A 13897-nucleotide genomic window follows, 5' to 3' on the forward strand; every position below is an offset into this window, starting at 1 on the left:
AGTAGGGACTTCTCATCCAAATGCAAACCTAAGGAGACTGGTGTGAGAACGGAGGCCTGGGTCTCTGCCTCTGTAGGGGAGCAGCACAGTGACACGTGGGGAGGAGTCAGGAGACAGTGATAGTGTCTTGTTGTCACCATCTCACACTGTACCCTCCCAGATTGAGGTGGCCATGTTGCTGTGCCCTTCCTGCCCACTTGTCCCCCTGTAAGCCTGCGGGAGTCACAGAACCTTCGGAGACGATGACCTTGGGGTGGTGCATGCGTCAGTCACTCCCTGCAGGGGCCTCGCCGAGCCCTCTTGTTCCATGAGCTGTTGACAGGAGGGTGTTAAGCATCACAGTATCTGGGCAAACTGCAGCCTCCAGAGTGGGGAGGGGATGCTGCAGGGGGCACTGGGCACTCTGGTCAGGGATTCACTGATTCCTAAATAAGCGATGTCCTTAGTGGAACCATTGCTGTCCCCACAGGAAGAAGGGGCAGAGTTCCAAGTCTCAAAGGCATCTCTGCAGTGATCCCACCAAGGCCGAGACAGTGTTTCTGAGGGGCATGAGGGCCCCTGCTGCTTCTCGGGACTCCCAGGTCTTGCTGAGCATGGTCCATGCCAGAGCCAAGGCATAAATTCATGGTATTCTTTCTCTCCTTTCCTGTGAATAAGGAGCCAGAAAGCTTCGGCTCCATGCTGGAACTGTCGTGGAAGGGAACGAAGCCCATCAACCTGGGGAATGGCCAGACCAGGAAGTTTCTGCTGGACGGGGATGAAGTCATCATAACAGGTGAGGGCTGCCAAACCCAGCAGCTCATCTTTCTCCTTGCCCGCCGTGCACTGTTCTAGCTGCGGGACGCTTCCACCTGGCTATGAAGCCATCTGTTCTAATGCATCCTGACTCTGCCTCCCAGAGTCTCTGCCTGCTTGTTCTGTCCTTCCCCACAGCTATGGCTACCCAGGACTTCAAGCGTGAGTCTCCCCAGGTCAGAAAGACTGTAGACATTCTGCTTGGTCTCCCTTCTCCCTGAGCAAAATTATAAAATCCTGGCAGGTTCCTCAGGGTCTAGACTTTGCGGCAAACCTCCTGTGCAGAAACTTGGTGAGCTATGACTAGGATCAAGGAAGGTTCAGCTGAGTTAGTGGCTAAGGCTTCCCAGCAGCCCATTGCGAGGACGCAAGGGTGCCTCTTAATTCTTCTGGGGGGCCATTCTGCCTACCACATTTTACTAATAGAGGGGAAGGGCACCATAGTGGTTAGCAGCACACTCTTTAGAGCTGGAAAGATTCAGGTTGGACTCCCAGGTCCCCCACCAGCTGTGCGACCTTCATTAAGTTATTTAACCTTTCTGAGACTCAGTTTTTCCTCATCTTTAATTTTTTTTTTTTTTTTTTTTTTTTGAGTCAGAGTCTTGCTCTGTCATCTAATCTGGAGTGTGGTGGCACAGTCTCGGCTCACTGCAACCTCCGTCTCCCAGGTTCAAGCGATTCTCCTGCCTTAGCCTCCTGAGTAGGTGGGATTACAGGCGTGCTAGTTGTGTACGTGTCAGTTTCCATGATTAACTAAAAGCTCTCCTAATACACCTGGCTAATATTTGTGTTTTTAGTAGATACGGGGTTTCACCATGTTGGCCAGGCTGGTTTCAAACTCCTGACCTTGTGATCTGCCCGGCTTGGTCTCCCAAAGTGCTGGGATTACAGGCGTGAGCCACCGTGCCCAGCCTTCTTCATCTTTAAAATGGAGTGAATACAATACGCAACCTGACAGCATAGTTGTAAAGATTAAATGAACTCGTTTATTCCCTTTGTAGACATTTATTGAGCACCTACTCTGAGTCTCATCTTGGGGTTCTGGTGGTAAAAAGACAAATGAAGTCTCTGCTCTTCTGGGTTTATATTCCAGCGTCGTGACTGCGCCATTTTACAGATGAGAAAGTGAAGGCGTAGTGGGGTTAAATGAGTTGCCCCAGATCTGCAGCCAGTAAATAATGAAATCTGGTTTCCTTTCCAGGCAGCTTATCTTCAGAACCTAGGTGTTTAACACCTTTGATAGTGTCTAAAGCACCTATCAGAGAACACGTTACCTTGTGAGTGCTTAAAAATGGCGATGATGGTCATCTTTTCATAGTTTTCTTTATTGTCATTGCTGCTTTTTTCCAGAACCCAGTTTTTAGAAGGCTTTGCCTCTTGACCTCTTCTTAATGGGATCCCTGCATGAAGTGACAAGCAGTGGCACCTGCTTGCCCAGTAGAACAGCCACCCTGGGGCGAGGTGGTGCCCGACCTCTGCACTAACACTCCATGTCCTGCTCTCCACCTGCTGACCACACATTTCCCTTGGGATGCCTAATTGTCACCCTCGCCCCTCCTTCCTTGACTGTCTTCGTACCGCTGACAATCTATGGGCTGGAACCTTGCCCCCGTTTCATCAGCACAGTCTGTTGGGCATCCTTGGAAAATGTCCTGCCATCTCTGTGCCGCGGACCCACTCCACACCATCACCCTTCCAGGCCTGAAATCCTAGACGAGCTTTTGCACCAGGCCCTTGCAATCCATCCTGCTCATGGTGCCTGAAAAATGAACCTTCATGTTTGCTTTTCCCATTACTCTTCCGCTCAAGGTCTTCTCAAAGCTGCTGTTTCAACAAATCAATATCTTCCCCTCTGATTCTGCTCTACCTGCTTAGTCTTACAGTCTCGTTCTAATACGTAACCCTCTGTGATAAGAGAGTTGCTTTTCTCATTACCTGCAAACCCTTGGATATACACGGGCTCAGCCCAAATGTTACCTTCTCTGGTTGCTCAGGTAGAATCAATATCTCTGTCCTCTCTGCTAGCAATTCATGGAAAATACAGAATTCTGGTTAATGATGTTCATGTCAGTTTCTGTGCTTAACTAAAAGCTTGTGTTAGTTTCCTGTGGCCTCAGTAACATAGTACCGCAAACTTTGTGGCTTAAAACAGCTGAAATGTATTCCCTCACAGTTCTATAAGGTACAAGTTCAAAATCCTCGTGTTGGCAGTGCCACGTTCCTGGAAACTCTGGGGAGCGTCTGTCCCTGGCCTCTTCCAGCGTCTGGTGGAAGCCTCTGGCTTGTGGCCACATCGCGCCGATCTCTGCCTCCACAGTCACATTGTTGCCTCCTCTTCTGTCTCATCTCCTTTACCTCTCTCTTATAACACACATGTGATAGTATTTAGGGCCCACCTAGACAATCTCCTCATTCTAAGATCCTAACTTAATCACATCTCCAAAAAATTTACTACATAAGGTAACATTCACAGGTCCTAGGGATTCGGCCATATGTCTTTGGGGGCCATAATTTAGTCCACTCCAGAGCTCTTGGAGAGCGAAGTTTAGTCCAAGTAGCAACCACGTAGTGCATGCTCAGTGTGGCTGTTGGTTAGTTCTTTGAATAAAGTGGATTTGGTAGAGAAGATGCAGGCCGAGTTCAAAACAGCAGATGATACCCATTATTAGTCAATAAATACCCATTTTGCTCACATTTCTGCAGCCTAATTAAACCTCTCTAATTTGCATTTGACAATATTTACTGAACATCTGCTAGTAGCCAACCATATTGTAGGCATGTCCACCTTCCTTATTTCATTTTTTACTCACAATAGCCATTTGGTAATATATCATTGCCTCCATTTTGCAGAGTAGAAAACTTAGGCTGATAGAAGGCCGGTTACTTGACAAAAGTCCCACAACTGGGGAAGCCAGGCTGCAACCGAGGTCTTCTGATTCCCCTGCTGGGTTTGTTTCTAGTCTTTCTGCAATGCTTGCCAGACCTACCGCAGGCCTTTGGTCACGGTTCTGTGGATTGAGTGAAAGCACTTTCTGAAGTTTTGATTTGGGGAAAGGAAGGAAAGAGATGATGGCAGAAGAGAAAATGGTGGCTTTAGCTCTCTGTTGTCAGTGTGATAAGGGCCCCTGACTAAGCCATGCTAGACCAGGCAGCTGTCCAGGGCCTGGAAGAAAGGAGGCTGGTATTTAGCAGTTGGAATGCACATGTGTTCTTGACATTTGAGCCAGGGAAGGATTGAGAAAGGAGCCAAGATGCCATGAGAGTCATTTCCATGTTTGTTTGTGTATACAATGCCTTGCTCCAGAAGGATTTTTGGAGGCCAGCAGAGGAATTCAGGGAAAGGCAGTTCCTTGGATCTGAAGAAGCATGTGTTGGCAAGTGAAGAGGGAAATGGGAACAGATGCGCAAAATCCCCTGGAACCAAGAAAGAAGAATTACAATTTGCTAAGATGAGAGGCATACATTATATATTAATAAAAATAAAAAAGAGAATTTCATACAGAAGGGGACCACTGAAAAACTCAAATGAGTGCATATTGCTAAAATTTGGGCTGTGATTTTATGGGGGAAAAGAGGGGGTAAGCAGAGGAGCAGGCAGGTGGAGGTGGTGCGTCAGCTGTGTTACCTTGTGCAAAGGTGCCCCGTGACAGCTCTGCCGTCACCTTCCACGACTTCACTGGTCACGTGGCCCTGCTGAGCTGCTTTCTTGCTTGAAAGCAACACATGGTTTCTTCAGCTCTTCCTGGCCTTCCTCCTCCTTCTCTGTACCTGCTCAGATGCCTTTATGGCTGCCTCTCATTTCCCTGCTTGCCCTTCACGGATGCTTCTTCCCCAGATCAATTTCTAACCATTGGAAATGTGATAGAACATTCAGAAGTGCTGGCATCAGCTAATGCCACAGCACTTACTGCAGGCCAGACACTGTGCCAAGTGCTTTACCTGCAGTACATTTTCTATTCCTAACAAGGCAGCTACTTTTATTGTCTCTATTTTTCAGATGTGGAAACTGAGACCCAGAAAGATGCATACTTACCCAGGATCACACAGGCGATACAGGGTGGAGCCAGGGTTTGAACACAGGCAGCTGGGCTCCAGGAGCTGTGCTCTGAACCCTTGTGTCCTCTTGCCTCTTTAAGTGGTGCAATGAGATTCTCATTTCTGAGAGTCCAAAAACCACAAAATGTTCAGCAAGAGAACAGGTGAAGTAAACAAACCAATAATTAACAAAAATCTCTGATGGTCTTGGTGTAACTCATCCATCCCCTGGTCTTGCTCACAAGCCCCATCTAGTGTTCAGCTTGCAACTTGCAAGAATGTGTTCTCACAGGCATTTGCACAGATGGCTCTGCACTGCTGGACACATGCATTTCCCACTCTCCTTCGGATCTTAGATGTGTTGATAGTTGTGGTTTGTTGTGGATTCTTTCTTGGTATCTGACATTATTTGGAAACAATATCTGAGCAAAAGTCTTTCGTTTTTTTCCCTGTGTCTCTCAGTAGTGGCATCTGCCACCTGGTCTTCCTGTGTCTCTGTTTATTCCAGTTTCTCTCTCTAGCTTTATTGCTTCCCTTGCCTGGCACAGAATTCCTGGGCAAGGGTGGCCAGGGGTCCCAGGGTGTAGAAGCGGTGACCGTTCTCCTTCAGGACCATGTTTGGGAGAAGGCTCTTTAAAAATGCTGCAGTTCCGAGTTAGTTGTTTTGATAGTTGTTTAATAAATTTCTGCTGGGAGCCAGTTTTACTTTAATAGGCTTTTTTTTTTTTTTTTTTTCCTCCAGTGGTGTGGATATTTCTGAGCATTGAGATGGAAAAGTGACTGACAGAAAATAATGAAACTGAGCAACAGAAGAGGCGAGGGCATAGTTCTTGACAAAGGGCATCCCTGCACGTTGTCAGCATGTGGGTCATGGGGTGCGCCCAGCCAGGGAGGCTGGCTTGACTGTGCTGGCGCCAGGGAGGGTAAGGGGCTCCAGGACCAAAAATTCTGGGAATGCCACTGTGGTGTTCAAGCTGCTGCCTTTCCAGAGAAGGACAGTGGTCAGAGTGGCCCGAGCTGGAAGGCCCGTTCAGATGACCAGGCAGTGGAAGGGAGAGGGCTGAGGAAACATGCTGGGTTGAGCTGCTGCTGGGCAGGGGTGGCCATGAGGACCACCTCAGAGAAGCTGTACCCTTTCGGGCCGGGAGGGCTTGTTGAAGATGTCGTTGACCCCGTCGTGCGGATCCACCCTTGGTCTCGGTGTCAGACGGCCATGAGTCTTCTCAGCATTGTGCTCGGATTTCTTTCTTTTGGCTTCTGGGATCTTGTAATGCATCATTTCTTCTCTTCACATTGGGTAGCAGAAAGCACAGCTCCATGTTTGGAGCTTGCCTCCAGCAGGCGAGGGGATCTAATAGTATTTTTCTGTAACTCAAGGTCATTAGCATCCCCAGAAGTGGCTTTGCCTCCATCCTGGGCCTGGTGTCGTCTCAGTGGTGCCCTGTCACTGCCTCTTCTAGCTTTCATGTGGCTCGGGGCCTTTGAGAAGCAATTCAACCCAGGTGCCTGAAGGCCTCTGTATTGACTTGATTCTGATAAGTGAAAGTTGCTGAACACTCCTCTGTGTCACCTCATTGCCCTTAGAATGAGATTCAAACAGGTTACCAAGGGCTTCTCAGAGCCCTTGGTAACCTGGCTTCTTAGGGTCCCCCAAAGGACAGCCTCACTGAACAGATGTGACAAATGCTTGAGTCTCTGAGCCTTTGCACATGTTTTTCCCTCTGTCTGGAGTGGCATTTTCATGTGTCTTCCCTAATGAACTCCTAGCTACCTGTCAAGGCCTGGCTCAGATGTCCCCGCTCCCTGCTCCCTTTCCCTCCATGCTGCTCACTCAGCACCTTGTAGACATTTCTCTGTATCTCTCATCCAGACCTCCCACTCCCTCTAAGTGGACCCCTTTCAAGGGCAGAGATGGACTTCTCTCTGCTTTTCCATCAGCCTTATTGAAATGGAATTAAATGAATGAAACTAGTATTTATTAGTTTCTGAGATGTACTGGGAATTTCACTGAAATATTTAGTCTAATTCTTACAACCTTGAGAGATAAGCATTGTTTTTCTTGTTTGTAGATGAGGGAGGTGAGTTCTGAAGTTAAACAGCTTGTTCCCAGCCACCCAGCTCATAAAGGTTATAATGACTGATGCTTACAGGGTATTTCACATGGGGACTGAGACTGTTCTCAGAGTTTTCTATGCATTTGCTCCCATCATCCTTGCAGCAGTCCTGTGTGGTGGGCACTATCATTAGATCCATTGCACAGATGAAGAAACTGAGGTCTAGAGGGACCCAAGGTCACAGAGCCAGTAAGTGGAGGAACTAGGCTTTGAACTCAGGTATTCTGGTTTCAGGCTAATTGGCAGAGCGAGGATTTGAACCCAAACCCGTGTGGGGAGAGTTGACCGCTGTTTTAGTCTGTTTTCACACTGCTGATAAAGACATACCCGAGGCTGGGTAATTTATGAAGAAGGAGAGGTTTAATGGACTCACAGTTCCACATGGCTGGGGAGGCCTCACAATCATGGTGGAAGGCAAAAGGCACGTCTTACATGGTGGCAGGCAAGAGAGAATGAGAGCCAAGTGAAAGGAGTTTCCCTTATAAAACCATCAGATCTCATGAGACTTATTCACTACCATGAGAGCAGTATGAGGGAAACCACCCCATGATTCAATTATCTCCCATTGTGTCCCTCCCACAACACATGGGAATTATGGGAGCTATAACTCAAGATGAGGTTTGGTGGGGGACACAGCCAAACCATATCAGCCACAGGAAAGCTATTGAGCCTTGCAGTTCCTCTGAGGATCCCTGGCTGTGAGGTGGGCCCATGTTCTAGTCCAAGTGCTCCTGCGTGCAACTCTGCCCAGCTTCTGTGGAGGGTTATTCTTGTGTTTAAGATACGTGTGTGATTCTGATGGCACCTTCCTGCCTTGGGCCAGTTGTGTGCTGACGGGCACTGCCGCTGCCTAGGTGTTGGTTCTGGTGAGCCCAGCAACTTTGTGACTGACCTTTGTCCTCCTCTGTTCCAGGGTACTGCCAGGGGGATGGTTACCGCATCGGCTTTGGCCAGTGTGCTGGAAAAGTGCTGCCTGCTCTCTTGCCATCATGAGATTTTCTCTGCTGTTCCAGAAACAAAGGGCTCAAGCACCCCTTTCAACCCTGTGATGGGGGTCCTCCCTTGGGCTGTAGGCCTGGTCCTTCATTCAGTGACAAATAAAGCCCTTGTGCTCTGAGGCCTGCACTGCCGCAGGTGCAGCTGTGTCCACTTATGATCGTGATTTGACCCAGTGGGTCAAGGTGTGTAAAGCCTCCCTGCCAGACATTCATTAATATGTTTTCTCACTGTTATTCATGAGGTCACGGGTCTTTGTGGGGTTTTCTTATTAGACATCCCAGGCCTCCTGGTATTCCATGGAATATGAAAAGAGACTGGCACCTGTAGTAGTCAGGGTTCTCCAGAGAAATAGAACCAAGGAGAAAGAGGTCGATTGATTGATTGATTGATTGATTGATTGATTGATTTTTAGCAAATTGGCTTATGGGATTCAGAGGATGGCAAGTCCAAAACCTGCTGGGTGGGTTACTGACTGAAGACCCAAGGAAGAGCTGCAATTTGAATCTGAAGCAGTCTGCTGTCAAAATTTTCTCTTCCTCTGGGAAGTGAATCATTGTGAAGGCCTTAAACTGATTAAATGACGCCCAGCCACACTGTGGGGGGTCATGTGCTTTACTCCACTGATTTAAGTTTATTTCACCTAAAAAATACTTTCTTAGAAATATGTAGAATATTTGGGTATTCTAGCCAAATTAGTACATGAAATTGCCCATCACAGCACCCTACATGTCCAGTATTTCTTGGGGCTAACGGATGAGCACATATGGGTTGTCGGCTTGGTTCATGGGCCCTGTGGCTGTTTCTCCACACTGTAAGCCTTGGGAAGAGCCTCCAAGTCATGGGTGCACACCTGAACTGTGATGATGGCAGAAAAGGACCTAGCTTTTCACCTCTTGAAAGCCCACTAGAGCCAGGAGAGTGAGCTCTGTCCCATCTCTTCTGCCTCAGCCCATTGCACACAGGCAGCCCTGGTTCTACCCTAGTTCCTTGGTGACTACAGCAAGGGAGGGTGCCCTGCAACCTTTCCTGGGCCTGATGAACCTTATACTGGGGCCTAGGAGGATAGTTGAGGATGCAGAGCCCATCCATCAGATCGTACCATTCATTCATTCACTCAACAAATCTTTATTGAGCACCTTCCATGTATTAAGCACTGTTCTAAGGATGAGAGGCACAGCAGTAAACAGAATAGCCCATTTGAAGCTTATATTTGAGTGGAAAGAGATAGACAATAAACAGATAAGGAAACGACATGTGGTATGACAGATGGTAATAAGTTTTATGGATGACTGGGGAATGTGGATGCTATTGTAAATGTGGTCACAGAAAGCCTTAATCCTATAGTACCTTTCTGCTAGAGAGCTGAAGGAGTGAGGGGAGCAGGCCAGATGGATACCTGGGGACAGAGTCCTCCAGGCATAGGAATCAGCTAGTGCAAAGCCCTGAGGATGGAATATGCTTATCATTTCTAAAGAACATCAAGGAGACTGGCATTTCTCCCTTACATAAAAGCAATCTGGGGTCAGGAAGGCTGGAGTTAGTATGGCAGCTCCACAGTATCATTAAAGATACCTCTGCTCGGCCATCCTCAGTATGTGGTTTTCAGTCTTGGGGTTACCTCATGGTGCAAAATGGCTGCTGGAGCTCCAACTAGTATACCTAAGTTCCAGGCCAGTAGAAAGAGACAACAAAGAGGTGTGGATTGGGAGGATGGAAGGGCAGAACTTCTTCCTCCTGAGTTAGGTCACTTTAAGCAGCTTTCCTGGTGGTCCCATACCACACATTTCTTACATTTCATTGATGTAAATTTGGTCACAAGGCCATACCTCATTACAAGAAAGCCTGTAAATACAGTATTTCATCTAAACACATTGCTTGCCCTGTGAAAATTAGTTTGATTGCCCTAAAAGAAGGGGAGAATAAACACTGGGGGACAATCAGTAGTCTCTGCTACACGCAGGCTTGGAAATATCACCCTCTGAGGCTGAACTGCTCCCCGCGGACTTTACTTCCTAGAGCTATGCTCTAGGGCCATATTCTCCAGTGCTTTGCTGATTTCAGTGGAAATGCTGTATAGGGCAGCTGTCAGCCGGGTCTCCCAGACGCTATTCTCCAGATCAGACTGATGTAAACACTTATTTGAATTTGGAAGACCAAAGCCTTCCCCAGGATTTTTCTGAATTCTTGGGGCTTATGTTCCCAGGGCGACATCTGCTTCTGCTGACTCAGCCAAAACCCCTGCTCTCTCGACTGTGTTCTGAGATTGTTCCTGAAGCCTTCTCTCCTGGCATCAACCCACAGGAGTGACTCCTGTTTTTCTCAAAGCCCTCACCTGCACATAGATAAAAGGCCTCATGCTCCGCACGGTAGGTCTTTACTGGAGATTGCTGGGTCATGGGCAAAGGTCACTTAAAATCATTATTAAGCCGCTTGTTCCCACTGGCACCAGAGAATGCCGATGTCATCTGTTGAGATCACACGCTTATTCCCTTTTTAGGCATTTAACGCACTTAAAGGGCTTGGTGATGTTGGGAAAACCCAATCGACCTGCCCCAGAGTCTGAAACACACACAGGGCAGAAAGAGCCAGAAACGTTCCTGGCACCAGATTCACTTAAGAAACCAAACTAATGGATGTTAATTCTGGGTCCAGCCTGGGCTTTACTTGGCAATTACTTTTCCCTAATCTTCAGCAACAAGAGCCTCTTTGTTTTGCTGTCTCCAACTCCAGAAGTGCTCACTGCCAGCCCACATGACAAGTGACTTTAATGGTCTTTAGTTTTAGAGATCTAATTTATTGAAACCTATCTGTGTGTAATAATATGAAATAGACAAAAATGACTTTCAGAGCCAAATTTCCTCTTTTTGACAGTGGTATTTTAAGGACTAGAAGCATTTTGACCAGATGAATGGAGCTTGCAGATGGGATGATGAGCATCTCAAGGCAGGTTGGCCATAGTTATCACTGTATCTTCCTTATAATTTGTATTCCATTTATGCTTCCTGTTTTTAACTAGTGGCCCATTTGGAATATGAATGGATGACTGTGGAACAGAGAGTAGAGTTCATTTGAAACTTTACCTGACCAGGAGGAGTCAGTGCAGAGGTGTTTCTGGCAAGATGGGGCCCACTGCAGGTTTTATTGTAGGGTGGCAAGGGAGCTAGGCTCAGGGGCATGCTGCTGCCCTGGGCTGGGACAGGCACTAGGGGTTCCAGGGGCCAGGAGCCCCTGTCTCTATTGCAGAGGGGAGTGGAGGAAGAGAAGCCTTGTTGCCCCCACCATGGTACTTCTGTGTCCTGAGGCCTTTCACACACATTGGTTTACCTTTGAAACACTGTACATTGAGAGCTCTCCTGAGGGTGAGTGTAGACTTGAATGAAGACAATGTTTTTGAGGACAAGGGAATTTTTTCTGTTTTTGTTGTTGTTGTTGTTGTTTTTGTTGTTATTTCTTAATTTTGAGAAAGGGTCTCACTCTCTCACCTAGGCTGGTGTGCAGTGGCACAATCTTGTCTCACTGCAGCCTTGACTTCTCTGGCTCAGGTGATCTTCCCACCTCGGCCTCCCAAGTAGCTGGGACTACAGGTGCACACCACTATGCCCAGGTGATTTTTTGATTTTTTGTATAGATGGGATCTCACTGTGTTGCCCAGGCTGGTCTTGAACGCCTGTGCTCAAGTAATCCTCCCACCTTGGCCTCCCAAAGTCCTGGGATTACAGGCATGAGCCACCATGCCTGGCAATTTTGGGGTGCAAAGTATCATAATTAATATTATCTCAAAGATTCCTGACAACAAAATGGATCTCAAAAGTGGTTCTATTTTCACATTTTTTCCCCCTTCTTTAGTGTGGAAGCATATTCCTTTTAACAACTCCAGAAAAAGTAATGTGGCAGGGTTGTATTCCGAAGTACTAATTTGTTTTCTGTGTATCTCCTGTCTTTCTGCCCTCTCAGCAAGATTTCCAGGGCTGTGGGAGTATTTTGCTCTCTCTCCTCCTGCAGAGAGGCAGAAAGAAACTCGTGGGAGATGGACCAAGACTGGATGCTTGCTTGCAAGCCTGTGTTTGCTTTTTAAAATGTTGCTCTTGAAAACTAAATAAGGCTGAGGCCAGTCTTATTTTCAGACTGTTTGCCAACAGCACACCCAAAAGCTGGAGCGACAAGTTCTTTCTCGAAGAGGGAGTGGAGTCGCACGGCACATCTATTCCCGCCAAGGTCATGATCCCGGAAATAAATAGACCTTTGTTGTTTATGATGATTTCATTAGTATCTGCCTTCATTAGATTTTCAGCTACTTGACGATAGTCTGCTTTTGCTTACTGAAAGTTCATCAGTACCTCGCACATAAGAGCCACTCAATGTATACTCGTTAAGTAAGTGAATGAATTCTAGGAGATCACTGGGAGCAAACTGTGTCTTATTGATAGGTCTACTTCTAGTACTTGCAGGGCCTAACCTGAGAGTGCTCATGGAGTCTCAGTATTTAGGCGGTATAAACAAGCTATACACTGTTAAATAAAATACTTTCTATTTTCCTACCTAGATATGTTTGCTTTCATAATTGCAAAACAAACATATTTGCAAATTGATGGCTTTTATATGATTGAAAATTGGTAAAATATACAACTAAACTTAATTATCATTGCACTTGAAGAAAGCTGATGGGATGGCAATGTTTGGATGAGCATTAAAGAGATAAATTCATGAATTTTGTACTTTATACATTTTTAAAATCAGACTTTATTTTTTACAATTTTTTTCTTTCTTTAATTTCATTAGAATCATTAATTACGCTCTCCTGAGCTTTTCATAAATGTGTTTTATTGACAATATAAAATATTAAAAAGTATATCGAATTATACTTCACTCTACAAGAAGTAAATATCTTCATCAAAACTCTAAGTTTTAAAAATTGAAAAATTAAATTTTTCATAAGCACTTTCAAAGTTAGTTTTCTTTGAAAATATTCAAATTATTAATAATAAAAAGCAAGATACAAATTATAATTAAAGAGCTTTAACATTTAATCTCAAAATTCTTCAAATAAAAATGAAATGTCTAAATTCATTTTTTGAAAATGTAATAAAATCTGTTTTGTTTTGTTTTTTTGATATGGGGTCTCACTGTGTTGCCCAGGCTGGCCTCAAACTCCTGGGCTCAAGGGATCATCCTGCCTCAGCCATCTGAGTAGCTGGAACTACAAGCATGTGTCACTGCACCCAGCTCAAAAAATTAATTAAATCTTATTAAAAATATTTTATAAAAACAAAACTACTTTGCAGTCTTAGTGTTCACTGTCCATTTAGTTGCCAAAGTAAAGAATTAGTATCACTCTTCGTTTAGGTTATGATACCCATGTGCCAACTAGGGCACGTTTTGTGAGTCCCTTCAGAACCACAGGTTGGAAATGAAGTTTGATTTTTAAAATGTATAAAGTAGGTATGTAATTGATGAATTTATGTCTTTAATTCTCATCCAAACATTGCCATCCCATCAACTCCCTTCAAGTGCAATGATAATTAAGTTCAGTTGCCTATTTTACCAATTTTCAATCAAATAGAAGCCAAAAAAGAAAAAAAAGCAAGAAAGTGGATATTTGATATAAATGGGAAATGACATTTGTTTGGGGAAAGAATCATTCACATTCTGGCTAGGAGGAGGTGTGTAATAAGTTAAATAATCATTCCTTTCTCTCACCTAAGCGCTTCCACTGACATGTCCACCTCCAGGGTTGGACCTGCCACAGTCCTGCGTGGCATTCACACAGTCTCTTTTATTTTGAGGATGCAGGGCAGGGACGTGAAGAAGAACTCTCCTGGCTTGGACAGTATTACTCATAAGATTGGATATTTGCGGTACAGGTTGAGCTGCACCAACCTGAGGCCCAAGGAAGGGGTAGAAGTGCTCGTATGAATTTGAACAAATAGATTTGTGTATGAGTATTTGTTATAAGC

At 45.7% G+C, this 13897-nt stretch overlaps 1 protein-coding gene across 1 annotated transcript in view; it reads left to right on the top strand.

Moving 5' to 3' along the window:
• FAH (fumarylacetoacetate hydrolase) overlaps positions 1-8083 on the top strand; it is a 35701-nt gene extending 27618 nt beyond the window's left edge. The window contains exons 13-14 of the mRNA XM_025389637.1: positions 658-775; positions 7858-8083. Of these exons, the coding sequence (XP_025245422.1) occupies positions 658-775; positions 7858-7937 (198 nt within the window). The 3' untranslated portion in view covers positions 7938-8083. The remainder of the gene's footprint in view (positions 1-657; positions 776-7857) is intronic.
• Positions 8084-13897: the final 5814 nt, after the last annotated feature.

The sequence above is a fragment of the Theropithecus gelada genome, chromosome 7a (assembly GCF_003255815.1).
Source record: "Theropithecus gelada isolate Dixy chromosome 7a, Tgel_1.0, whole genome shotgun sequence".
Taxonomy (NCBI): Eukaryota; Metazoa; Chordata; class Mammalia; order Primates; family Cercopithecidae; genus Theropithecus; species Theropithecus gelada.